Source organism: Thermobia domestica, chromosome 9 (assembly GCF_964235325.1).
Source record: "Thermobia domestica chromosome 9, izTheDome1.hap1.1, whole genome shotgun sequence".
NCBI lineage: Eukaryota > Metazoa > Arthropoda > Insecta > Zygentoma > Lepismatidae > Thermobia > Thermobia domestica.
Window position 1 is genome coordinate 157,864,346 of NC_137462.1, and position 27,161 is coordinate 157,891,506.

The window sequence follows — 27,161 nt, forward strand, 5'->3', positions numbered from 1 at the left end:
TTATTATTATTATTATTATTAACGATTTTTCAATGGATCAGCTGTCTGTATACGGTTAAGCAACCACAAGTATCACATTGAAGGAATGAGTGTAATTATTTACTTTAATAGTAATACAAAAGTCTATTTGCTTGTATATTCTACCGGTAATAACTGCATCCGTCTAGAAAGCTAGGACTAACAACAAAGGGATACCAAGTTGTGACCACACCGCCCCAAATCGTGGGTGCCACAAGTTCTCTTCTACGCCTTAGAACAATAAGGGCTGTAGCGTTCAGGGAGAGAGGAAAACAACTTAATTCCATTGCAGTTATATGCTTATTAAATGTTAACTTATATTTATAAATTATGTAAGTGATCGTATCGTTTTCTGTTTATTATTATTATTATTATTATTATTATTATTATTATTATTATTATTATTATTATTATTATTATTATTATTATTATTATTATTAATAATAATAATAATAATAATAATTCTTATTATTATACATTTCTTAATACGTTGATTGCCATGTGTATGGAATTCCATACACACGGCTGTCCTGTACAGTAGAGCGTGATTATTTTCCATACGCAAACAATGTAGATATTCCAAGTTTGTTGTGTTCGTTCTATAGGTGTGTATGTAATTAGATACATATGGCGTAGAAATCAAAATTTAATGTCCATGCCACGTATATGAAAAACCATACACAAAGACATTTATGAATAAAGACATTGAGTTTGAGTTTAACGTCTCGTTCAGCAACGAAGCTATATGAGACGTCGGCCTACTGATTAACGTGGACTCCGAACCACGTGAGCTCTCGCCGGGAATCGAAGCCGGGTCTTCCACACCAAATGCGCGTACGCTAACCACTAAGGAGCTTATGAACAGAGACATTTATGAGCTAAAACAAAGGCGAAAACAAAGATGTGTGATGTGATTTTGAGTTTATCGTCCCTTTCAGCAGCAAGGCTATATGAGACGTGGACCTACTGATTAACGTGAAATCCGAACCACATGAGCTCCCGCCGGACGAAAACAAAGACCTTTGGAATTGACAATTGTTTGGGCATTCCAGTCGAACCTACCTAATATTAACAACGTTTCTACGATAATTTCGTAACATTGTATTATTTCTTTTGTTGATTAGCTTGGTTAGGCTTATTTAAACACTTTCTTCTTTGCACCGACGTGTCACATCTCTTGGATGAAGATACACTAGCTCTCACTGGAAATCTAATCCAGAACCAATGCACTTGAACCATTTGATCACAACAAGGCACATTTAAAAAGAAGTTTCGATTTTGTTCGGAAAATTGTGATTAGGTGTAACATTTAAAAATATATTTAAGAAAGGGTACGGAGTAAACGCACTGTACTTTCTCGCTCGAATATTTTACACTGACTTATGTTAGGCTGCAACTGTTATTGATACATTTATTTGGGAAATTGCAAATACAATAATGTTTTGGAAAACTTTGCTAGAAGAAACTTCAGGCCCAAAAGTAAAGTACCCATTGGTCATATTTCCGTTAGAAATAACTTGATCCATATATTAGAATTATAAAGGATATAATTGTATGTGAACTATAAGCAAAAGCGTCTGAGTAATTTCTGAGAAAATTATGCAAAAAGTCACCCCCAAGAATAAATTATCCCTTGTGGATCTTTTCAGTATAAACGAGCTATGCTATATTGTTAGTGTTTTCATAAAACATTTATTTATGAAATACGAACACAATCACCTGAGTCGTTCTTGAGAAAATCGCAGGGTAAAACTTACTGTCAAAAGTAATATACCATTTCTAGATTTTCCGGATGAGGGAATTATACCATATAGCTAGGTTATTTATGTAATACGTATTTATAAAATATGAACAACAAACATCTCCTGAGTTGTTTTTAGGAAGGTCATCGGGAAAAGCTTACCCCCAAAGGTAAACTCTTCTATCTGTAATTTTGACAGTATATCAAGTAATTTTTAAGCAAATCGTCGGGAAAAATTTCACTATCAAAGTAAACTATCTCTTTTGGATTTTTCTTTTCGGAACAAGCGAGTTATACCATATTGTAAGATTGTTACAGAAAATATTTTTACTGAAATTAGAACAAATTTCAGTAAAAATACAAATTTCAGTAATAACTGAGACAATTGTCCAAAAAAAATCAACCCTTGAGAAAACCACTTCTTCTGTATGTTATCGGAATAAACTATTTATGCTCTATGTTAGTTTATTAATGAAATATTTTTTTACGAAATATGAACAAAATTGCCTGAGGCGTTAATGGGAAAACCATCGGGGGAAAGCTCACCCTAAGATTAAGCTACTCCTTCCAACGAGTTGACATATTGTTAGGTAATTAATGATACGTTTATTTATGAAATGTGGTTGAGAAAATTGTGCAAAAAGAACGCATACCATACAGTAAATTACACCATATATTTTTTTTTCAGAAAAATTATTCATATGTGGTGGAGATTTGTTAATCTATATATATAAAAGAGAACGTACAAAATCCTTTGTCCGCTCATCACGCTAATACGGCTGAACCAATTTCTTTCATTTTTGGGGGGTTATTAGGATTTGGACCCTAGATGGTTTTTATCATATCACTTTAATTTTTAATTACCAGTGTCTTGAGATAATTGACCATTCAAGTGTCCATAACGTACAAATCCTTTGTTATTAGTTCATCATAGGTAAAAATAAACGTATTTATATGCAACCCGCATGACCGTGTCACTCGGCGGGTTAACATAAATGACAGGCGATATACAGCGGAAAATAGCTTGAATCTTCTGTTTAAAATTTTTAAATTGATTTGCTTATTTTTACAGACACTTTTACAATATGCCAGCACCGGGATGACCGCAGCGAAGCGGGGCGGGTTAACATAAATGACAGGCGATATAATGTTAAGATTTACTGCAATCTTCTATGGTTTTTATCATATCACTTGAAAGCGAAAAAGTAAAAATTATCTAAGTAACAAAGTTTATTGCGTTCCGGGGTGACCGCAGCGAAGCGGGGTGAACGCTGCTAGTAAAATATATATTTATCAAAAGTAAATAAAATCGTCACAGCTTTTTTTTTTTTTATTTCAGAAAATAGAATTATTTTAAATTTTAATCCTTCAGTAAATTACCCTTGCTTTTAAGTGTCGAAGGACATAAAATTCGAAAGATATTATGTTACTAAAACGTTATGTCTAGAATTCGGTGCAGATACGTTGAACAGTATGGCCTCTATTTGAGTGCGTGTAAAAGCGTGACGAACCGAGAGACAAATAGATGGACAGACATCGAAAAATCATTTTTTTCGCTATGTAGGAGCCATGTAACTTGAATTTATTGAAATCTGGTATTCGGTTTTTATAACTATCACCACACTTTCTTTTTTCGTCGCTCGAATGTGAAAACGAATAGGCCTACACCGACACGTAATGTGATAATTCGTAATCCCAAAAATTTAATTTGTTATGTTTAATGTGTGGTTACTCTATATATAAAAAAAAAGCTTATGCATGTTACATAATTTTATTATCAGTTTTTCACGCTACTGTATAATTCGGTACGATTATAGGTAATATTCATGGCATCTTTTGGAAGCATTCGCGTTCCTCACAAAGAGAGCTGTAAAATTTAGTTTTGTTTAAAGAAAGCACTCTTGATTTTTTTTCTTCACACAGACTTGCATTTCTTGCACTTGTGGATATGAAACAAAAGGAGAGAGAGAGAGAGTCAATACTTTAAAAAGAAACACACACACAGAAACACTAGAACAGTTTTTTTCTTCATGACAACGAGCTATCGCTGTGGCTGTGTTCCTCACGCTGTGTGTAAAGCTGCAGATTGCTCTTGTTTTGTTTTTTCCTGTTCCTGACTCACAGACACTCGCAGTGAGTTGAAGCTGTGTAAAAACGGAGAGGGAACGGTTAAGCATACCATACCATAAACTAAAAACAATCGCTATTAGTAATAAATAGTAAGCTAATTCTGAATAAATACGTCATCAGGAAAACAAAAAGTTATTTCATTATTATATTATTTCGTTTCTTATTAACTTAAAAATTATACACTTTCTACAATGTTTTGTAAAGAAAAAAAATTGAAAAGGACCGAATGGGATTCGATCTGGTGTCAAAACAGTATAAAAATTACTAGTTCGTCACTCTACCCACTTGACCACACAAATTTTCTTTTGTTGCTTATCTTTTTCTTAAGAAATAAATGCTCATGGCTATAGAGCAAGTCACTTCCAAACTTAAGACAACAGTTTTTCTCTTTGTTTATATTTTCCGTATAACATCTTGCTTACAGAAGCTAATTTATATTTGGCAGACAATTTACACCCTAGATTTAAGCCAATAAATGCAATATGTTGCTCCAACTTCCAGTTCCTTGATTCAGCTGTTCTCCTACTAATCTTGTTATTCCCTCTGCAATCGTGCTGTGCTACTCCAAAAATTCCCTCGAAAACATTATTGCCAGTATACACAAAACCGAACATAATTTTGTTTTTTGCTTACATTTTTATTATTTTATTATATTTTTTGGAAATATCTCCTTAGATGGATTGCTTTCTATTATCTCCACGTACTAATAACTGAATTTTACCAATGAACATATGGAAAATGGAATAATTGCGAAAAATTGTGAGTTACAGTATACGCGCAATATTTTTTGCGCATGGGAGTACATCTGACAGACGTCACAATACCAAACACAAGAAACCTGGAGAAAACACATAAAGAAACAAGAATTTTAGGAATGATAAAAAAATGGATCAAAAGATTGCGATCTTGGCTGATAACTAGTTTTGGGATCAGGGGCCACAAAACTTTTGAAAGGACCCTACATCGAGTTTTCGTATTTTTTACGGAAGAAGCACTTCATACTGAGTTAAGTGATAGCTTGTGTTTAGATACATTAGAGTCTATATGCAGTTCTCCAGATATAAAACGTACAAGAAAATTTTTGATTGAAATATATTGGAGCTTTTGATGTATTTTTGGATCAAGTGCCACAATATTTTTGAACGGCCCCTAAATCGAGTTTTTTTTTTTTTTTTAACGGAATAAGCACCTCATACTGAGTTAAGTGATAATTTGGGTTTGGCTACACTATATGTAGTTCTCCAGATATAAGGCCTACAAGAAAATTTGCTTGAAATATATTGGATCTCTTAAATAGCACTTTTGGAACCCTTCAACTTTAATATCGTCCAGTGCCTTCTGTGAAACTCCTTATATAGACTCCACATCGTCAAAACGCTTCCCTTTTCGATTGTTTTCATTCTCGTAAACAGAAGAAAGTCGCAAGGAGCTGGATCTGACGAATACGGAGGATGGAAAACGATAGCTCACCCAAATAGCAGTTCACAGACAAGGCTGTGAATGAACCATTCATCTGATCGCCAGAATTCTGGGTGTTTCCACCGTACAGCCTCCTGCAAACGTCTTAAAACTTCCAAATAAGAGTATTCCACTGGCTAGAGCCTTGCTTGATTTCGGAGTCACACCCGTAACACCAATGCTCATCACTTGTAATGACCTTAGTCAAAAAGTTTAGGTCACTTTGAATGTGATTTTTCAAGTCCTGGCTGAAATTCAGAGGATTTTTTTTTCATGTGAGAAGGCAAAGAACAAACTTAGTAGCAACACGTATCATTTACAAATCATCAGTCAAAATCCACTGCCACGAGCTCCAACTCACTCCTGTCTGTTCTGAAATTTCGTCGATCGTGAAACGACGGTCCACGTTGATTTTATAGCGATTTTTTTTTCAATGTTTTCGTCATTTCAGGATAATAGGCGCACAGAAGGAGCATGATCTTCAACACTTATCTCACCACGTTTAAAGCACCCAAACCACTCGAAATGCTTGTATATGGCTCATAGCATCCTTTCTAAAAGCCTGTTGAAGCTTTCGTTGCCAGTTTTTCAAGCAGGAAGGAAAATTTCAAAATTTAAAATTGGCCATAGAGAATAGTTGAGAGAAACAACACTACGATCGTACGTTAACCTCATACGCAGACGCAGACACCACTTGGGTAACTGATTAGGGAAAATCTCTACTAGAGCCACGTAGCGGGAGAACTCTCTACTACACTTAGGAACGGCCGCGCGATTTCCGTCCTATTTCTTTTGGATCTCTCCTTATATAGCATAAGTCATTTCTTATGAATAAATGATTGAACTAGCGGTATTGCAAGACACAGAAAACAGCTAGAATTAATTAAAATATCGCAGCTTTGTAAAGAAAATGAAACATAACGGCAAAGTAGTCATGTTTTGTATTAACTGGTGTTGGGCTTTTTAAAACATTCCTGCCTCCTCCTCCCATTCACCCCACACTTTTGTTATGATTATTTTGCATTCTGATGAAAATCTCTTTCTTTCGTTTGATATAAAAGAAATAACCTCTCTAAATTTCGTTAGCCCTACATTATTTTTCAGCAAAAACATGGTAAACTTTAAGTTCTCAAAGATAACTTTGTAAAGAAATTGTAAAGAGATAACTTTCATTCTATCTCATAATACTTCAAGAATTGGTATACAATTGTTATTACCTAATATAATGAATGATCACTCAGGTGTGACTTCTGATAAAGGTAGGAGTGAATGATGGTGCTGTTTCTAGTAAAGACAGGTGAAGTAGAAAAATTCTAACATCGGTAGTCAGACAAGTTTCTATCTGTTGATAGTTGTCCGTGCACAATATAAATATATGAACGCGGAAACAAGAATCAATTCCTTCAAGGACGAATCAATGCCATCTGGACAGTTAAAAATTCAAAGCACGAACTGAGGTCGTGGTCTCTCAGGTATGAATTCTTAATTGCTCAATCAGATGGAATTCACTTAAATGTCCATCACTACCTGAGATTCTAACATTTTTTGAAACAAGAGCAACTCATAGTACTATAAAATATGGTCCATGCTACTCATAGTGCTATAAAATCAAAGTTTAAAGAATTATTCGTCGTATAAAGAAAAAGAAAATGACTGAACTCAATACATATATACATAAAATGCATATAATGCATTTTAACATTATTACCAGAGTAAAAGTCATAATAGTAATATGTATGGCAGAGTCTACCCAAAATAAAAGTCATGAGTGGTCTTTGTCTAAACGTACAATACAGTGACTTATTATAGAGATGTAAAACGTATTAAAATGAGATTTTATGTAGTATAAACAGAGGGGCATGGGCAAATGAAAGCCTGGTCCCCTCAAATGTGATTTGCCTGTTATGAGGTTTTTAGTATTTGAAAACCCTGACTCCCTGAAAAAGCTATGCTTCCCTCTACAACTTGCTGAGTACACTACTATAGTGAACCTAAGATTTTGTAGAAAGAGAATTTCTGACACCAAATACCTTTCTTGAGTATACCTAGGTATTTTTCTTTTTTTCTCTCTCTCTCTGAAATTCGATCCTATTTTATAAAGCAATAGAGTTATAAAGGAGATTGAGTTGATTTTATGTTTAACGTCCCGTTAAGGAGCGAGGCCTGCTGATTAACGTGGAATCCGAACCACATGAGCTCCCGCCGGTAATCGAACCCGGGTCTCCCAATAAAGTAGTAGAGATATGTTTTTTTTTTTTTTTTAATAACACTATTATCATTACTTTACGGCAATAGAATTTGCTGGTTCCTGTTAGAAGTTAGATTTAAGTCTGACGAATTTCGTAGAGATTTTGGAGATGATGATAGTATATTTTCTTCTTAGGTCACCAATCTCTTTAGTGTTTCGACATAGCTCGCCATACTTCTCTATCCTTAGCCTAAATGTTTATTTCCTTGCAGTTTTCTATTCTCTATGTCATTTATTATTTGATCCGTACATCTCAGTCTTGTTCTTCCTCTAGGTACTTTTTTTCTGTAATTCCCTCCAAACCAATAACATTATTCCTCCTTGTCTTATAGTGTCCGATCATCGCACCATCCATTCATATATTTTCGAAATCGTCTTCAGTATTCTTCTCTTTTTCTTCTACCATTTCCAACACTCTTCCATTCGACATCTTATTCACCTATCTAATTTTTTATCGTTCTTCTATAGCGCTAAATTTCGATTCCATTCTTCGATTTTCTTCTCCTAAAGTATACACTCCTCTTAGATTCAACGCCACACTTTTCCCATATACATGTAAGACTTTTTTTGAGTTCTATGGCGCGATCAGAAACTTTTCCCTTTGAATGTCTTTTCACTTGAGCTATTCTAATCTGCACTTTATGTTCTATTTGTATCTATTCCTTAGTTATTTTCTTTCGTAACAGAATACCTGCATTTCTATCATCAGGTGATCTATTTTGATCCTCATTTTCTGGTTATACTTAGGCAATAATAATAATAATAATAATAATAATAATAATAATAATAATAATAATAATAATAATAATAATAATAATAATAATAATAATAATAAAGATCTTTTTTACAATCTTTTTCTTCTTACTTTGTGTTTTAATAAAAGACAACGATCTAGACCACCGATGGGCAAACTTTTAAGAAAGGAATTAAAGCAAAAAGAAAATACTTTAAATGAGCCAATATAATTTATTAATAAAAACTTCAAAAAGAAAGCTAAAAGCAGAAAATAATAAAGGGCGCTTATAAGTAGAGAACAGATTAATCCTATCATCTATTCAACTTTTTGAAGCTTTGTCTTTATAGATATTATAATATCTATAAAATTTTCAGCTTTTAGCACTTTTAATTATTTTCTGCGTTTTCTATTATTTTTTTTACTTTTTAGAGCATTTTTGAAATTGGTTACTTTAAAAAAAATGTTTCCATTTTTTGCGTTTCAGTGCGTTTCTGAAGTTGATTATTTGTCTTTTAAATTCGTATCATTTTATCACCTTTTTCTACTTAAAAATATATTTTTAATAGTAATTTTATTAAGTATTGATTTCCTTGGCTTTGCACAGACTTCAAAAACTTTTATTGATAATAATAATAATAATATTTTAGCGCTTTTAAAAGTAATTTTCTACTTATTAGCACTTTTTATATTATTTTCTACTTTTTACGTTCGATTGCTATATTTTATAAAAGATTTTATTTTCTGCTTTTTAGCGCGTTTCAAAAATACGGTCAATACTTTTTCAAAATAAGTTATTTAACGGCCCGCAAGATTCCAGACTTTTGGCCGAAATTGAGAGATTCAGAAATTTTACTTCCTTTTTACGGGATTAGGAAGTAACGGGTGACTTACGAAAAGTGGTGACCCACAGGTGTTGCGGCAATTAGGTAGGAAGGGGCCTCATTGTTGCTGCAACCCACGACAGTATAAAGCCGTGAAGATAGGTGCTGACGAGTGTGTGAAGATTGCAAGATGTATTCCCTTCAGAGAGGATAGCAATACTTGAGGCGTTTGTGTTCACCGGTTCCTTTATGGAAACGCAGGAATTTTTTTGCAGACAAGTTTCCTGGTGTAGGTGTTCCTGCAAAGAACAGTATTCAAGGTTTGAAGAAAAAGTGGCGAACAACAGGATAAGTTGAAAACGCCCAAAAGAATCGAACCACGTCCGTTTGTACATCTGGTACGGTGAATGATATCGAAATACGGATGTCAAGAAGACCTCTGAAGTCAACACTTAAGTTATCACAGGAAGTGGACATTCCGCGCAGTACGTTTTAACGTGTTTTGCAGTCTACAAATGAAGCAGTATAAAATGACATGCGTCCAAGAACACAAAGAGGGAGACAAGGCCAAACAGTCGATTACAGTACGCGGCTTCTACAAAAAATTGCGAGTGGGTTGATGGATGCTGTTTTTCATGATGATGAAACATGGTTTTCTTTGTACCAGATATTGGTCCGTGAAAAATCCTCACATGATTCATCAACAGCCTCTCCGTGACGAAAAGATCGGAGTCTGGTGTGTTGTGTCTGCCGGTAGGATTGTGGCACCATATTTTTGGAGTGAACAGGAATTATTGAGGTGTATATTGACATTTTTGAAGAATTTTATGAACAATTGACACCCTTCGAACGCAAGTGTGATTTTTTTTTAAACAGAATAGAGCAACCCGTCTCACTTCCTATGCGTCATTCTCACTAATTCACGAGAAATTTACATAGGAAAGGACATACAGTAAAGAATTGTGGCTGCCATTATCACCAGATCTATCTACTTGTGATTTTTATCTTTAGGACAGTTTGAAGGGTAAAGTGTACTCAAATAGATCTTTAAAAAATTAGAAGACTTGAAGAACAATATCCGTAGTGAAATTCGAAAAATTAATATAGCAGAGATGCATAGAGTGTATAACATGTTAAGGCGTGTACAGAAGTGCACTGATGCACGAGGAGAATATTTTCAGCACCTTCTGTAATTTTCCGCAATTTTGATGAGTACAGATCTTTCGATTAATGACATGTGTGTGTATGTTTTTCTGTACCATCAGATAGTATTTATTTCGTTTTACAAAATCACTCATTCGACCTCATGAGAGGCCGTTTTTCGTGAGCTACCCTGTACCTATGCAATTTACGCCATACAATTATTACTGTTTGAATTGTCATTAACCGATATTCTGTGATTTCAGTGTTTTATCAGCTGTTTGAGGAATTATTTAATATTTTTTGTAATAATTGTCAAAATTAATGGAATATAATGAAATTACAAATAATCTTTTATTATATGGAAGATCCTCCTTCGGAATAGCTCATTCCATCAGTGAAAACCGCATCGAAATTCGAAATATGACGAATGGTTCCCGAGATTAAATTGCATTGCTAATATTTGTTTTGTTTTTCGTATGTATATAAGCCTACTATAATGGAAAACAACTCTACAATGATAAAATGTTCTTAACCTCTTGGTTATAGCAGGACAAGTTTTTCCCTCTGGCGCTGCAGGAATTATTTGATTTTTTAAAAAATAATTAATAAATTATGAAAATTTTTCAAATATTTTGTACGCAAGAACCTTATTCGAATAGTGAAAGGTACAACAAAATTTGACCTGGTTCTCGATATAATTGTGAACACTTAGGTACACTCATGTCCAAAATGATTGTCGCATATCTATAACTGTCTTTCTGTAAGAATATAATTTGATAATGATTTTGCAGGGTACTTTTAATACTGATACTGGGCCTATGTGTATAACCGGGAAATGTATATTTGTGGTAAATTTCATAGGGAAAGAATTATAAATACGAAAATTAGAATGAGTAAAACAAAATGTTGCTAAATGGACGAAAAAGTTTTATTTTCGTTTTATTGTTCTTATTTACTGTTTCTTTTGACATGAAATTTACCACATACATGTCTTTGGCGATTATACAGATACTGAGATCATAAGAAATGCCGGACGAATTCGTTATCAAATTATACTCCTACAACAACATATCCTATAGATATGCGACAATAATTTTGGACATGAGTGTACATACATGCTTAGAGATCAAATCGAGAACCTCCTTTTTTCAAGTCAATTATAAACAATATTGGTAGCCAGTGGCTTCATTCGTTAGATTAGGTATTATGTCACGGGCCAGAGAAGCCGCATCTGGCTCGCGAGCCGTAGTTTGCCCATAGATATTGGAAATAGAAGGAAATAAACAACATGTATTGCCAGCCACAAATTGTGTTCATTTTACATAATCAATATCCTAACTGAAATGCCGGTTCCTCGCACGGGAAGAATAAGTTTATGAAAAATATTTGAATAATTTCCCTGTTAGGATATGTATTATAGAAGATACTCTACTTTGGCATAAACTTTGAAACATCCTACGTTTGCATTAGATGCCCTCTGATCAAAGTGATATAATTTTTTTTTAACTTAGCTTGAGGTGGTTACTACGTTCCATAAGTCATTTCAAAGGTGTGAGCCGTTTTCCCGATCCCAAAAGCTACGAATTCGACCTAATCTAACGTAAGTAATTTTTGACACTATATGCTTTTAGCCCTTCTCCCTCTATGCTGATGGAGGCTTGGACTTAAACGGCATTGTGAGCTTAATTATTCATTTCAGCGACTCCGAAGGCTATGGATTGCACAATAATCACTAATAGCGGTTGTTTTGGATTATTTTCACGTTTCACTCCTTCTGACCCCCACCCCTTGGAGATTCTTACTCCAATTGTGTGTTGTTGTCTTTTTCAGATTATACTGTATGTCCAATTTTCTTTGAAATGTATACCATACGTGTACCAAGCTTCTTCGAAACTGCTCCAGGCGTTCCGGAGTTATGTTATAATATACATAAATACATACACATGCATACACACAGACAGTATATATATATATATAGGGTATATCGTAGTCGGGTCAAGACTTCACTTAGGAATTAATATGTGTCCTATCCAAATATCCAAGTTTCAGAATCCTGCGGTACTTCCGCAAAATTTTTACAGAGGTAGTTGGTGAGCACTTCAAATTATATGCCCACAGCCAAACACCCTCTATAAAAATTGATGCGTGAATACCTTAGGATTCTGAAACATGTATTTTTGGATAGAGCACATATTAGTTCCTAAGTGAAGTCCTGACCCGACTACGATAAGTCCCATAGTTTTGGAGCTATGAACCTTTAAAGTTAATTTTTTCATGTTTTCGGCAGCCTATAACTTCGAAATGACGGATTTCTGCACCCAGGTTGGTCTGTATTTTTTGTCTTATCTTAGTGTCGGAAATCACTTCCCAAATGTGTAGGTTTTGAAACAACCTATCCTGTATATAGAGGCGGGTCCAAGAAGCTATAGGGGCTATGCCCCCCCCCCTCCGGACGCTCAGGTATACACTGGATAAAGCCGCAAACTATTTAACCCCTGTCATTCATGTGCGATGCGAATGAGTGTTCTACGAACGTCCACTTGACGCGTACCGTACAAGTGCTTCCATTTCTCGGTGTTAGTATGACAATCGAAGCGTAATATAGCAGCTAACCGTGGAAATGTGTATGAGCCAAAATACTGTCTGCTACACAGTAATAGATGTAGAATAATATATTACAATTACAGTAATTTTTTCCATGGTAGAAATTCATAGTAATGTGAAATACAAAAACATACATTTTTCCCTATGTCTTGCAATTTGGTTGCTATAGAATTAATAATTTTGTTTCGATTTCCTCGCGGCACACCGGTTGGGAAACGCTGGTTTAGACACTAATATCGGTCATTTACGATTATTTTTATGTTACCCTTTCCCACGTCCTATGGGTGCTAATGGGGCTAAATGTGGACTTAAACGGCATCGATACTGTCATTATTCGTCTCAAAGATACCAGAAACTATGGTTTCAATACTAATATAATTTTTAAAATAGTCATATTTTTCACGTTCCTTACTTCCCACTCCCTCCTAAGGATGCTAGGAGTCTTGGTTTAAAAAGAGACTGAACTTGGAGTTGAAGGGCGTCGGATCTGTCACTAATCAACTTAGGAACACCGAAAATTATGGATTCGACAGTAATATCGGTCATTTTTTATTATTTTGACGTATTACAATTTCTCCCTCAATGGTGCTAATGAGAACTGAATTTGGACTTAAACCTATCGGAAGTGTCACTGTTCATCTCAGCGAGTATGAAAACTATGGAGTCGACACTAATATCGGTTGGTTTCGATCGTTTTTACCCTTCTAGTTGTGCTAAGAGGTTACTTCAACTGAAGGATGAAGTCGCTCTTACAAGGCATCGGAACTGTCATCAATCAACTTAGGAACACCGAAAACTATGAATTCGGCACTAATATCTATCGTTTCCGATTAGTTTTGCATGTTACCATTCTTTCCTCAGAGATGCTAATGGGGGCTGAACTTGGACTTAAACGGTGTCGGGTATGTCACTGTTCATCTCAGTGACCACGAAAACTGTGAATTCGACCATGACTAATATCAGTCATTCTTGATCACTTTTCTAGTATGATATCCCCTTCCATTCCTCCCTAAATGTGCTAAAGGAGTCTTACTCACCTTCGGAACTGTTTTACAGACTGTAAGTAATATCTGTACCAAATTTCGTAAAAATACTCCAAGCGTTATAGAGTTATGCTGGAACATACACACATACAATCTTATATATAAAAGAGAACGCACAAATCCTTTGTTCCCTCATCACGCTAATACGGCTGAACCAATTTCTTTTATTTTTGGCGGGTTATTAGGATTTGGACCCTAGATGGTTTTTATCATATCACTAATTTTTAATTACCAGTGTCTTGAGATAATTGACCATTCAAGTGCCCATAACGTACAAATCCTTTGTTAGTTCATCATAGGTAAAAATAAACGTATTTATATGCAACCCGCATGACCGTGTCACTCGGCGGGTTAACATAAATGACAGGCGATATAATGTTAACATTTACTGCAATCTACTATGGTTTTTATCATATCACTTGAAAGCGAAAACTTCCGGGATGACCGCAGCGAAGCGGGGCGGGTTAACATAAATGACAGGCGATATAATGTTAAGATTTACTGCAATCTTCTATGGTTTTTATCATATCACTTGAAAGCGAAAAAGTAAAAATTATCTAAGTAACAAAGTTTATTGCGTTCCGGGGTGACCGCAGCGAAGCGGGGTGAACGCTGCTAGTCTTATATATAAAAGAGAACGCACAAATCCTTTGTTCCCTCATCACGCTAATACGGCTGAACCAATTTCTTTCATTTTTGGGGGGTTATTAGGATTTGGACCCTAGATGGTTTTTATCATATCACTTTAATTTTTAATTACCAGTGTCTTGAGATAATTGACCATTCAAGTGTCCATAACGTACAAATCCTTTGTTAGTTCATCATAGGTAAAAATAAACGTATTTATATGCAACCCGCATGACCGTGTCACTCGGCGGGTTAACATAAATGACAGGCGATATAATGTTAACATTTACTGCAATCTACTATGGTTTTTATCATATCACTTGAAAGCGAAAAAGTAAAAATTATCTAAGTAACAAAGTTTATTGCGTTCCGGGGTGACCGCAGCGAAGCGGGGTGAACGCTGCTAGTTTTATATATATGAAGATTGTTATCAGTAATATGCTATCTAACTAATAGGTTATCATGGACAGACTAACTAGTAGTATGCTACTTGTTATCAATAATAATAGTTTTATAGTTTTGTGTATTCATAGAAAATGGTTCTCCGATCCACTGAGTGCAAGCTAAAGATTATATAGTTTTTGTAAGAAAAGAATTAAGTATAACACCTGTTAGTTACTCGGGCAATAATTATAAGAGAGTTTCTGTTATTTTCGAAGTTTCACAATATAAATATTTTAATTATCTACAAAGAACTTTGACTCTTAATTAAGAACAGTAAACTGAAATTGTTAACAAATATTTGCCACATTTCTTTGAGATGAGATCTCTCACTGCAAGGTTTCCTATGGCTGGCTGCTCTGTGGAGGGACGCAGGTGTTTGTTAGCGTCTGTAGAACAAGACTATTGCGTGCGATTGCGTGACAAGGTATGATGGGAGGTGTGGTTTCCTTTGGTGCTGTTTTATGGAAGAAAGGATATGTATACTAACGCTTCAGCGGATAAGGGTTACAATATTCGTATTATTATTGTCATCACAGAATAAAGATCGGGGGAAATCTTTTTTGCACTCTTGTCAGATACATCTGATTCAAGAGCTGAGCTAGTATAATGAGCATAAATTAATGTCATGAACATTATTCTTTTTAAAAGAACTGGTTATCCTCCTCTATTTGAAAAGGGATATTGGTATCTACAGATGGAATTAAATAAATGCAAATGTTTAGGCCTATAGACAATTTGAATCTTTATTAATCAGACCAAAGTATTAAAAATATTCTACGTAGGTTGGGGAAATACGATCTTTAACACAGAGGACCTAAGCTATTTTCTAACTTCGAGAAAGACATTCAGTGAATTAATAGAGAAAATCGATTTGATGATTAAGAGTTGGAAAATAGTGACTATATTCCATCGAAAAGATCACTACATATGTGAAAAAAAGAAAGATCATATACATTTGTGTGATACTATTGCACTATTTTCAAAGTACCTTGAACATATACTTCCTTTGGTGTTGAGAACCCACGGCAAACTTTATTATTTAACCCACTGATTAATATAGGGGGGTACTATTTTTCTGTTCTCTTTGAACAGAACTCGAATTTTAATTATGTGCTTTTACAGATTTCTTCTTCAAGTCTAGTTTTAAATATCCTTTGCTTTTCCCATAATGGGTTTGCAATTGCCAAGGATGTTATAAAATAGAGGATCTGCCCTTACAACAAAATCTTGAAGCCATACGTCACAGTTTCGCCACTCCTACTCTGCCCACTCCGCCCAATAGGATCGCAAGGTTTTAAGCCAACAAACATGGCGGAAACGAAAGTAGCCAATGAGACGATGGCGAAAACGAGAGTAGCCAATCAGACATGCCGATGCTCGGTTGTTTTTTGGCTTCATTTATTTAATAGGATGAAGATACATATGGGCAGATCCTCTATTTTATAAGATCCTTGGCAATTGCATTATATGTAGTGTTGCCCATGAGACGATACATTTCTTGTCTCGGAGAGTCGAGAATTAATTTTTCAAATTTGAGACGATAGGAAAAACATGACAATTCTCCAGTGGTCTGCCAACGATTATGCACCAAGGCAAAAGGAGATGGTAATGATGAGATAGACCAACGTTTCCCAATCGGTGTGCCGTGAATGGACAGCTGGTGTGCCGCGAGCAAATCGGAACAAAGTGATTAAGTCTAAAGCAGTCAAATTGCAAAACGTAGGGGAAAATGTGTAGGATTTCACATTACTATGAACCTCTACCATGAATCTATAATTTTAAGTTTCATACTGTGTTACTTTTCTGTACATTTTTAATGTTGAAAAATGTATTTGCTATCATTGTGATGACCATTATTGCACCTTTATTGTTGCAGACTATTTCGTATCTTGAAAATTTAAAATATCATTCAATTCTTTCGACAAAGCAAACATGCATAAAATTTACCTGCATTTGTGTTTCAAAAGTAAAAGAAGTTTGTTCGTTCGTTATTTAGTGATCTTCCCTCTTAGTGAAAGGTTGGATTCAGTTTTCGAAAAAGAAAGCGTATATTTGAAAACCTGAGTTCAATATTTCATTGGAATTGTTTTCTATTTTTAAATTACAATGAAAAATAAGCATAATGATTACCACAGAGGAAAACCAGTGATCGAGTTTTGTTCTCTGTGAGGAGATCAATAATCACAGAAAAAAATACCACGGTATTTTATATTTACAAATAATAATATCTATAAGTGTGCCGCGAAAATTCAAGTTACACCACTAGTGTGCCGCAAGTTGAAAAAGGTTGGGAAACGCTGAGATAGACGATAATAGTGGAATGACGAAAGAGAGAGTAAACGAGTCGATTACCAAAAAAAAAAAAAAAAAAAAAAAAGACGCACACTGTCCACAATTAAGCTTACTTGGCGTAGTCTATGATTAAATCAGGGACCGTGTTCACTAGGTACGAACGCTCTACCACTAAGTTACCATGGCACCAGGAGAGAACCTTGTTACAGTTACATTAGCAGCTTCATATACTGTATAATCTACATGTGTAGGATGATGTTTCATTTCCTCCGAGTCTGGTAGATTACGGGTCTGACTGCTTTCGGCTTACAGGTCATGAACTTCGTGGCCTCTTCTATCATTGGTGTGAAGAAGCCTGAACCTTGACAAACTTAGCATTGCCTGGAATTGTCTTCTGTTAAAGGAAAAAAATTCAAAGTGGCAAAAAAAAAAAAAAAAATGCAAACTCTTCTTCCTGCACTGCATAGCATATGTATCTGAGATAACAAAATCAGATATTCGCTTCTGCACGCTACACAAAGTATGGAAGACATGCTAGGAATCATTCGCAAAGACAGGCAGAAAGTCATGTGGATCAGGCAGATGACAGAATGACGTAGGCTATCAAAAATAAAATGTGCTGAAGTGGCAGAGGGTTGGATTACAAAAAGTAATAATGATTGATGAACGAAAACAATTGTTGGCTGGGTTATAAGAGACAGGAAATAACCTTGGAAATCCTCATACAAGGTAGTGTGATACAAGGGCGCCGATCCTAGGTGGACCGAGGTGGTCCGCCCCCCCCCCCCAAAGCTCATGTGGGCCCCTGCACTTTATTTATGAATATACAATATTTGGCATAATTTGAATTCAATTTGTCTTAAAATCCTCATATATGCCTTCTGCATCTGAATGCCCCTCTCCCAAACTTACAGAGAAATCGGTGCCCTTGGTGTGACAATATCAAGAAGCACTGAAAGTTTCATTGCAAAAGAATTAGGCAAAATTGGTGATTGTGGAGAACAGTTAATACATCATATTAACAATGGTTGAATACAAGATGTATAAAAGAAAACTAGAGTCTTTCATATTCAGCTAACACCATATGAGTAGGTTTTCTCGGAGTTCTCCCGTTTCCTTCTACTTTCTTCATTTCACCATTTCTTTTATTTGCCTCATCACCACCTCCTATGGGACGACAGACTAGAAACTTAATTTAATTTCACTTCTCCCATATTCAACTCAAATAGCTACACAATTTTAAGAAAAAGAAGTAGATGAAACAAAATTTCAGCTTAGGATTAAAATAACAAAGACAGTCAATGAACTATGAATATCTTTACATGAATCATTGCAAGAAGTTCTCTGCAATACATGATAAAGACATGGTTATGTTAATGAGACTTTTGAGGCTGCTGCAGTATTTTCTTGGAATTGCTGTTCCTTTTGAATTTAAGACGGAAAACAGGTCAAGAATATCAAATGCTCTATCGACTTTCTGACATAGAAGTAGGTTGACCATTTATCAACAAATGCTAGATTACACGCTGTGAGGAAGCCTTTCCTGACTGAAAACTAAACAATATCTGAAAAATATTCTTCTTTGTACAGAACTTGCTGTTTTATCTATTGAATTTATTTTAGCTCTATGCATTAAACCAGCGCAGTCGTCGCCAGGAATTTTTTAAGGGAGGGCGAAGTCTGGTCATTTCAATTTCGACTACCGTTATGCATTTATTATTTAGGCTATTACGTGTGCTAAATCAGGTAATTCCAAACTTAATTATCATTGTATATATGTGATTTGTGTATGCCGAAAATAATCAGATCTATTTCTTACAAATTAATACTTTTGTGGTATTAAATAATCGCAATATATTAAATTCTCAATGCTATTATCCAACCTCAAATAGAAATTAGTATTTTATCGTGTGAACATTAACATAGTGGGCTGTATTCAGAGAGAATTCGTTAATCGAGGGTTAGTCTCAGACTAGTTAGTAAGCGCACTAACTCTTTACTAAGGAAGGTGCACGTTATGGTATTCAGAGTTAGGGGTGTTCGATAAGGCTGAAGACCTATCGAACTTCGGGAGTGAAAATTTATCGAGTTGTCATCGGTTACTCGAAACCGTTCGAGTATTTGAAATTATCGAAGTTTCGGGTATTATCGAAATTTCGAGTATTATCGAAGTTTTGGGTATTACCAAAATTTCGAGTATTATCAAGTTTCGGGTATTATCGAAATTTCGACGAGTATTATGGAAGTTTCGGGTATTATCGACATTTCGAGTATTATCGAAGTTTCGGGTATTATCAAAAGAAGTGTTGAACAGTTCGGTTCCTTCACCTCTCCAATGATTTCTTCTTGCAGTCAAACTAGTCAAACAACTTTTTTTCATCTGATAAGTTATTGCAAAGTTGTATTTGTCGAAATCATATGTAAAATTATTTTTGTGCCTACCCCGTTATTGGCGCAATCGGCAAAGTGACTATTAGTAGACTAATGTTGTCTTGGATTCCAATTCCATTCGGGTGATGCATGTTTTCTCTTCCTCTTTCTCTCTTCTGACAGACTGCTTAAACCTTGTATAGATCTGTGGGGAAAAAACTTTTCCTTCACTACATTGAGTTTTAAAATGAAGTTTTAAAATGAACATTCTGCATATATGTAATGCATATTATATATAACTATGATAACCTCGAATACATCGTTTCTTTCGAACACTCCGATAATACCGAACTTTTCTAAATATTCAAGCGACTCGACCAATGCGATCATATTGATATATTTCTGTATTTGCTGCTTTCAAACAATTCGAGATTCTCGAACAGTTCGAGTGTCTCGAAGTTGTCTAATGTTTCTTACATTTCGAGTGCCTCGAACACTTCGAGAGTCCCGAACATTTCGGGAGTCTCGATCATTTCGAGAGTCTCGAACATTTCGGGAGTCTCGAACATTTCGAGAGTCTCAAACATTTCGGGAGTCTCGAAAGTTCGATAATTCGATAAAATTAAAATTTTTTATCGATGAAACGGTTTTGAAATTTTATCGAATTGTTATCGATTACTCGCTTATCGGAACAGTCCTATTCAGAGTCTACTTTGAGTACAACTAAAATTATGTTTTGAGGATGATTAACGTATTTACGTATATGAACCCAATGCATCGGGTGAGAAAAAAATGTGGCAACTACGGAAAAGTAGAGTAGACGCGTAGTCTGTAAAAATGAAAATATATGAAATACAAAATACGAAATGTTGTGTTGCACGCTAAACCGTGGTTAAAAGATTAGCCTCTGCTCTAGATTAATTAGTCACATGTGATTAACTTCGTCAAATAATCAGTAGCGTAGCGTGGTATTCCGAAATGGGGATGCCAAAGTTAGTCACTTGTCTGATATAATACAATACAATGCAATGCATGTTCAATGTGTATTTTCCTTAACAAGTGAAAAGATTCACTATGCAGCAAATGTTGTTTCGATGACTGTGTTTTAGAGCTTTCTTCATGAAATTACCCAAATCAGAAATACCGTTTGAACACCACTCCGACTCCTTTGCCCCAAACATAATGCAGACGAAACAGAACATTTTATTCCCTACAGAACACCCAGAAAGCCAAGAAAACCTATCATCATACCACGAAGACTGAAATATTTGCGACTGATTGCTAGTTGTCGTTTTTATGGAAAGCTTTGGGGTAGGTAATATCCCTTCCAGAGAGCAGCGCTGCTCTTAAGTCAACCGAGATATGGTTAGTTGTTAACAAAAAATAAATTAAATTTGTGTCTGGTACTGTTATCGTAGTCATCATTTGCTAAAAGTTAGTAAGGTACTATACCTTGTAGCAGCCGAACACTTTCCACAGCTTTATCTCTTAGTTACAAATGTAATTTTCTTCATACTACAGTAAAAAAATAAAACAAATATTTATTTCAAATCACAACGCAATATATATATATATATATATATATATATATATATATATATATATATATATATATATACCGCCAATTTTGCTTGACCACCAACGATCAATGTTGTAATCAAAAGCATAAATCTAGTACAGAACGCAAGGGCATAGCCAGGGAGAGGTGAGCCAATAATTTATCCCAAGAAAGGAGTGTAAAGCCATGTTCATTAAACAACTTGCAGAAGCTTTATATTTAGCACGGCATAATTTTCAACCATCCCATACGATTACACAACACAAATAGAAGATTAACAGGCTGAGTCTGCTCATTAGGGCCCGCAACCAGCCATTAAAGTTTAGGAGAGAGGCACAAATATGCTAGGGGGTCCAATCGTCACAATTCTGGCTGTCTTTTATCAATAACTACTCTTAATAATTAGGAGGCCAAAACATTTAGGGGCCCAGGCTCCCTTAATTGCACGCCTGGTGGGGCATACAGTAGCAAATGCGTAGATTACGTTAGACGCCAATAAGCAATTGTCTCAGCTTCTTTTCTGCTACTAGCATTGTGACGAGAAAAACTGGCTCCACTTTTGTATAAATATTGTTTTCAGTATAATTCCCTTTATTTCTTTCTCGTGAGCAGGTTCTTTCTCCGCACACCATACTTCAATCTCTCTCTCTCTCTCTCTCTCTTTTTTTTTTTTTTTTTTTTTAATGTCACCCCTAGAAATTTGTCATCTTGGGTCCGGACCTCAGATGCCCGCTCGTGAATATGGGTCTGAGTGTTTATATCATTTGAAGACACAAATAGAAAGCACTTAAAGCAACTCTGGGGGCCTATTTCTGTGTATCTACTTCATTGTCAGATACCCAGATACGGAAGAGCACAAATAAACTTTGTGAAAGGCAGAGGGTGGCCTACCGGATCGGTGACCGTGATTCTACTACAGAATGCATTATAGTTATGCTTGTGTATGTGAGTCCTCTCAAAGAAATGAAATGAAATTTTGAGTTTTACGTCCCACGGTTATGCCGGTTAGGCTAAAGGAGATGGTGATGATGAGTAATGAATGAAATGGTGGAATGAAGAAAGTGGGAGGAAACGGGAGAACCCCGAGAAAACCCACGCACACGGTGTTTGCCCACCACAAAGTTCACTTGGCGGGAGCAGGGTTTGAACCCGAGACCCCAAGCACCAGAGGTGAACGCTCTACCACTGAGCCACCGCGGCCCTCCTCTCAAAGAATATCTGGCTACATTCTGGGACATGATATGTATTTATGATGTAGATTATTAGTTTGCCTTTAATTACTATTACAATTACGATGCATTTAATTACGATTAAAGCATAACTATTTTTATACTATCACTTGCATAAGCGACATGCTTCATAATGGCGTTGAACTAACTATTTATGTTTTGTTCTATTTCCTTGACAGCGGTCGTACGTTCTGTACAGAAACCACAGCTTAGTTCAAAATATATTGAGTTGGCAGTAGGCCCTACTTCAGCATACGCCAGCTTACATCTAAAGCAAATGTTGGGTTGCAAAGGGATGGCGGGGAGTAGTTGGGCATGCGCATTCGACAGAAAGCAGACGAAAACCCCGATGCTTGCAGTAGGCCGGATGCCCAAGGAACGTAGCGTACAACAAGAGGAAAGACAGAAAATGTGCATCTGAGTGATGCGCATACGTAGGTTCTGCTTGCCAAAGTAAAGCGAGAGAGCGTATCCACAAGATTGCAGTGGAAATAATCGTGATAATTATAAGCAAACAATTTATAAATATAATGAAATACGTACTTTTTTCTTATTAACAGGGGATGCCGGGCATACAGGCGTTCCCTTACGCTACGCCGCTGCAAATAATACGTCCTAATCAGAGACTCTGAATACAATTTTGATAACTATCCTTTAGTCAACCCAGTAGTATGACGTTAATCAGACTTCAAAACGACTCTGTATAAGGCATTGTATTTCCATTATATTACTTTCTCCATTACTTTTCCTCTTCTACTGTTTTGAACTCGAACTGAAGGCGGTACAATTGAAAAACGAATTTGTTACAAGACTTTACCTAGAAAAAGTTTTTCCTAGTGTTTACTCGTTCACAGTGAACGATCAGGAGACAGGCCCTTTAGTCGTTTATTTTAATAGTTACCAATTCAGATTGCTGAATGACCATTCTAAGTGCATGTCGTAACAAGGAGTGTTAGACCAATTAAAATTGCGAAATGCACTACAGGAATCAAGATAGAACTTGGAAGAAATCAGTGTATTTGTTCTACGTATTTGTAATTTGTAACGTCGTTGTTTCTCCACATTACATACCATGTTTGATCTTCTCTAATAATATTTTCAAAGATTTAAGGATGAAGCATCGTTCACAGAAAGTGATTTCTTATTGCAAGGAGAAAAGTGACTTTGCAATGATACAATTAGAGAATTTAAATAGAAAATGAATAATGAATATCTTAATTGTTCCTCCAAATCTCATGGACAGTTAAATCGACGCATTTTCGGATACTTTTTTGCTGTACAGTCAGTTCGTGTTTAGTTCACTCGAAATATTTAAAAGAACATTCAATAAATTGCTGAAGATGTCGAATACGCTTTCTGTGATCTTGGAATTGTTCACTAACTGTTTCAAGTGATCTTGAACAGAAAAAAATATCAATTTGAACACTTGATGAATGTTAGCAACTGGCTTCAATTCAGAAGAATATTTCACTATAATTTGTAATGAAGCAAGAAACTCAAAAGCAAGCAAACGTGTTTTTCTGTTTTGTTATTGTCGCAACTTAACGGATTTAAAAGCGTGGCCATAGATTTTCTGATTGACATTTTGGGGGCCGCGGTGGCTCAGTTGTAGAGCGTTCACCTCTGGGGCTTGGGGTCCTAGGTTCGATCCCAGCCACCGCCAAGTAAACTTAGTGGTGGACAAACCGTGGGTTTCCTCGGGGTTCTTCTGTTTCCTCCCACTTTCTTCTTTCCACCATTTAATTCATTACTCATCATCACCGTCTCCTTTAGCCTAACTGGCATAACCGTTGGACGTAAAACTCAAAGATTTCATTTCATTTCATTTTTTGTATTGATATTTTGACCAGTTGCCCGTTTGCACAGGGTTATCGTATAGAGTTGAGATTTGTTCTACCTTTTTTTATTTAGCAATAGCTTTCATACAATATGCTACTTGACCCCCGGTTCCATTTGCAAATTTTGAGTTGGACCCCACCTGGGACCCCGAGAGTGCCCCGGGAACAAATTTTTCATTCAAAAGGTGCTGGGCTCCTCAGACAAATTTGATATGTATTCGCTGACTTTCCTTACCCGACCGTTTCCGAAAAATCTGACCCGGAATCTGACTTTGTAATGTATAGTATGGAGTTCAATTTCTAACTTTTCACGCTTATATCTTTGCAACGGTTGCGATCGAGGATGTATACCTTTTCGTGTTATGTTCTTTTGGGACAAGGTATCCAACGGCCATAGTCTCGACTCGAAGTCAGAGTTACACTTGGATAGGTTCCCTTGTTAGAGAAAGTAAAAAGAGAAGCCGGGAAAACTTTAACTCAGACTTGTTCCAGTATCATAAGTAAAAGAAAAATGTTGCTTTTCCAAAAAAGTAAGAAAGGAAACATTGCTCATTGAAAATTTTATTGTAAAACAAACCATGTTTATTTTATCTAGAAAATTGTCGGCAAAGATACATGGCCCAAACGAAAAGGACTAAATTTGTTAGGGAAGGAAAGACCATTTGGCTAAGACGAATTCTTGGCCACTCGACCGACTCTGCATGAGTGTTATTGTTTATTGAAAATTTTCTAGGATTTCCACCAGAAAGCAGTATTGCGGGCAGAAAAAAAGAATTTCAAGTTCAGCTTAAAGCTGTTCTGTTTGATAGTTCACCAGGTCTAGACTCATGATAGATACACTTGTGGGGAAAAGGCTTTTCTGTCTATTATAATATATCGCAGAATCGAGAATAATTCATGTCCGTTATGAAGAGATTATTGAAACGTTTGGGGGAAAAGGGACTGTCCGCGTCCATATCTGACGGTGAGAGTGTCCGTAAATGGGAGGGTTTTGTTACGTAAGAGAACATATATTTTTGCCAGGACAGGGAGGGGCTAAACTATAATTTGCCGTTTTATCCAGTGTAAAGCAGGATTGAAGCCCATTTTATCCAGTATATACCTGAGTGTCAAGGGGGGACTATAGCCCCCCTTTGGATCCTCCACTATATATATATATATATTCAAACAAAAGAACAGATGGCAGGACTTGCTCATTTCAATCCTGTCAGAAAATTGATACGCTCACAAAGCTATTTTCGTGAAGGATTACAGGAAATATCATACGTTATTCAATACTTGGTATAATTGTCAAATATACTGCATACAGCTTTGGTAACAGCATTAATAATAATGACGATAATAATAACTGATGCACATTCTCATCGTCAGTTACTAGATATTTATGGTACCCTAGAAAAGCGATGGCCTACCTATATGTTGAATGATACGCTAGCACTAATGGAGAAATTGAGTTGTTTTAACACCATCAATTTTTTCTGTGTAGCTACTAAGACTGAGAGAAGGGAAGGGGAGATTAGAGTGCGAGTATGCGTGTATGTGTAATATATTCTCATATATAAATAGCACGTATCCTTAGGAGTAAAACGGGTCGTAGAAACAGCACTCACAATGTATAGATAAATAAATACCCCATTAATCGTAATTAACACTAATAATCTCGACCATTATTTTTACATTGATTTGAAAAGTTAAAGTTATGTTTCTGTAGGTGCTTGGAAAGTGGTGTGTGTCTGTGTTTCTATTTTTCTATTATGTCAATTTATATACACGGTTTTACATGTTCTGTACCATCTGTCTATTATATTACAATCTTTCTTTGGTTGAGAGTCTCTCATTATCAGGGCCAGATTTACGTATAAGCTAAACAAGCTATAGCTTAGGGTCCTACGCTCTTGGGGGCCCCAAAACATTAAAGGAAAAATTGGATGTCATTTCAAAATATAATAAAAACAATAAATAAAATAAAATCTACATATAGGAACAGTGCTTCGTGCGTAGGCTCCTATGATGTAAGTAATGGGACCCCTTCTGCTATCCTGCTTCCTAAGATATCACTAGTTTCTTCGTTTCCGTATATAGGGTGCCTACGTTCATCTGGACACATATAGAGCCCCATTACCTTCAGTAGCTTAGGGCCCCACCAAACCTGAGCTGTATTTACGCTTGATTACGTTAGTTATTTCATATTACATTGACTGCATCCGTATTAATCGCATAGTAATAAAATACACATTACCTTCACACAGCAAGTATTTTATACATAAAATGCTTTTTTTCTATTTTACAACAAATAAATTACCACAATAAAATTACAATCAATAGGTTTATCTTTAAAAAAAATGAAATAAAATGGTCATACCTTCAGATAATGATCAAAAAGATTAGCAGTATCAATATGTTGTGAATGAACCATATCTGATAATTTGTAAACAAACACAAATTATGAGCATCTTAAACCGTGAACGTATGAGTAATTTTTGATCGTAACACAATGTAATTTCGAAATCGAATACTTGTACCTAGTTGTTCTAACAATAGAATGTTTCCTACGCTACTACCATCCATCATTGTTAAATAGATATTTTAAAAACTATTGTATGTATACACTTCATATCATGAGTAAAGAAGGGTTCCATACAAGGTCACAGCTTAGTCATTTCTATAAGTACGTAGATCTCAAAGCCATCAAGATCTGATCAATTTATCATATAAAGAATTAAAATCTATATGTTAAAACTAAATATGACTAAATAGGGTTCTACAATATACTAATATACGAGACTTCTTCTAATATCTAGAAAAAGACATCAAATAATGTTGAAATTTTCTTTTTATTTTGTTCACTTACTAACTTATTT

General features: G+C 35.5%; 1 protein-coding gene across 1 annotated transcript in view; it reads right to left on the bottom strand.

The window, feature by feature from the left end:
* Positions 1-26,807, bottom strand: part of mlt (tubulin folding cofactor E like protein mlt) — an 82,266-nt gene extending 55,459 nt beyond the window's left edge. Inside the window, exon 1 of the mRNA XM_081772058.1 lies at positions 26,663-26,807. Coding sequence (XP_081628184.1) covers positions 26,663-26,716 — 54 coding nt within the window. The 5' untranslated portion in view covers positions 26,717-26,807. The remainder of the gene's footprint in view (positions 1-26,662) is intronic.
* Between the last annotated feature and the right edge of the window lie 354 nt (positions 26,808-27,161).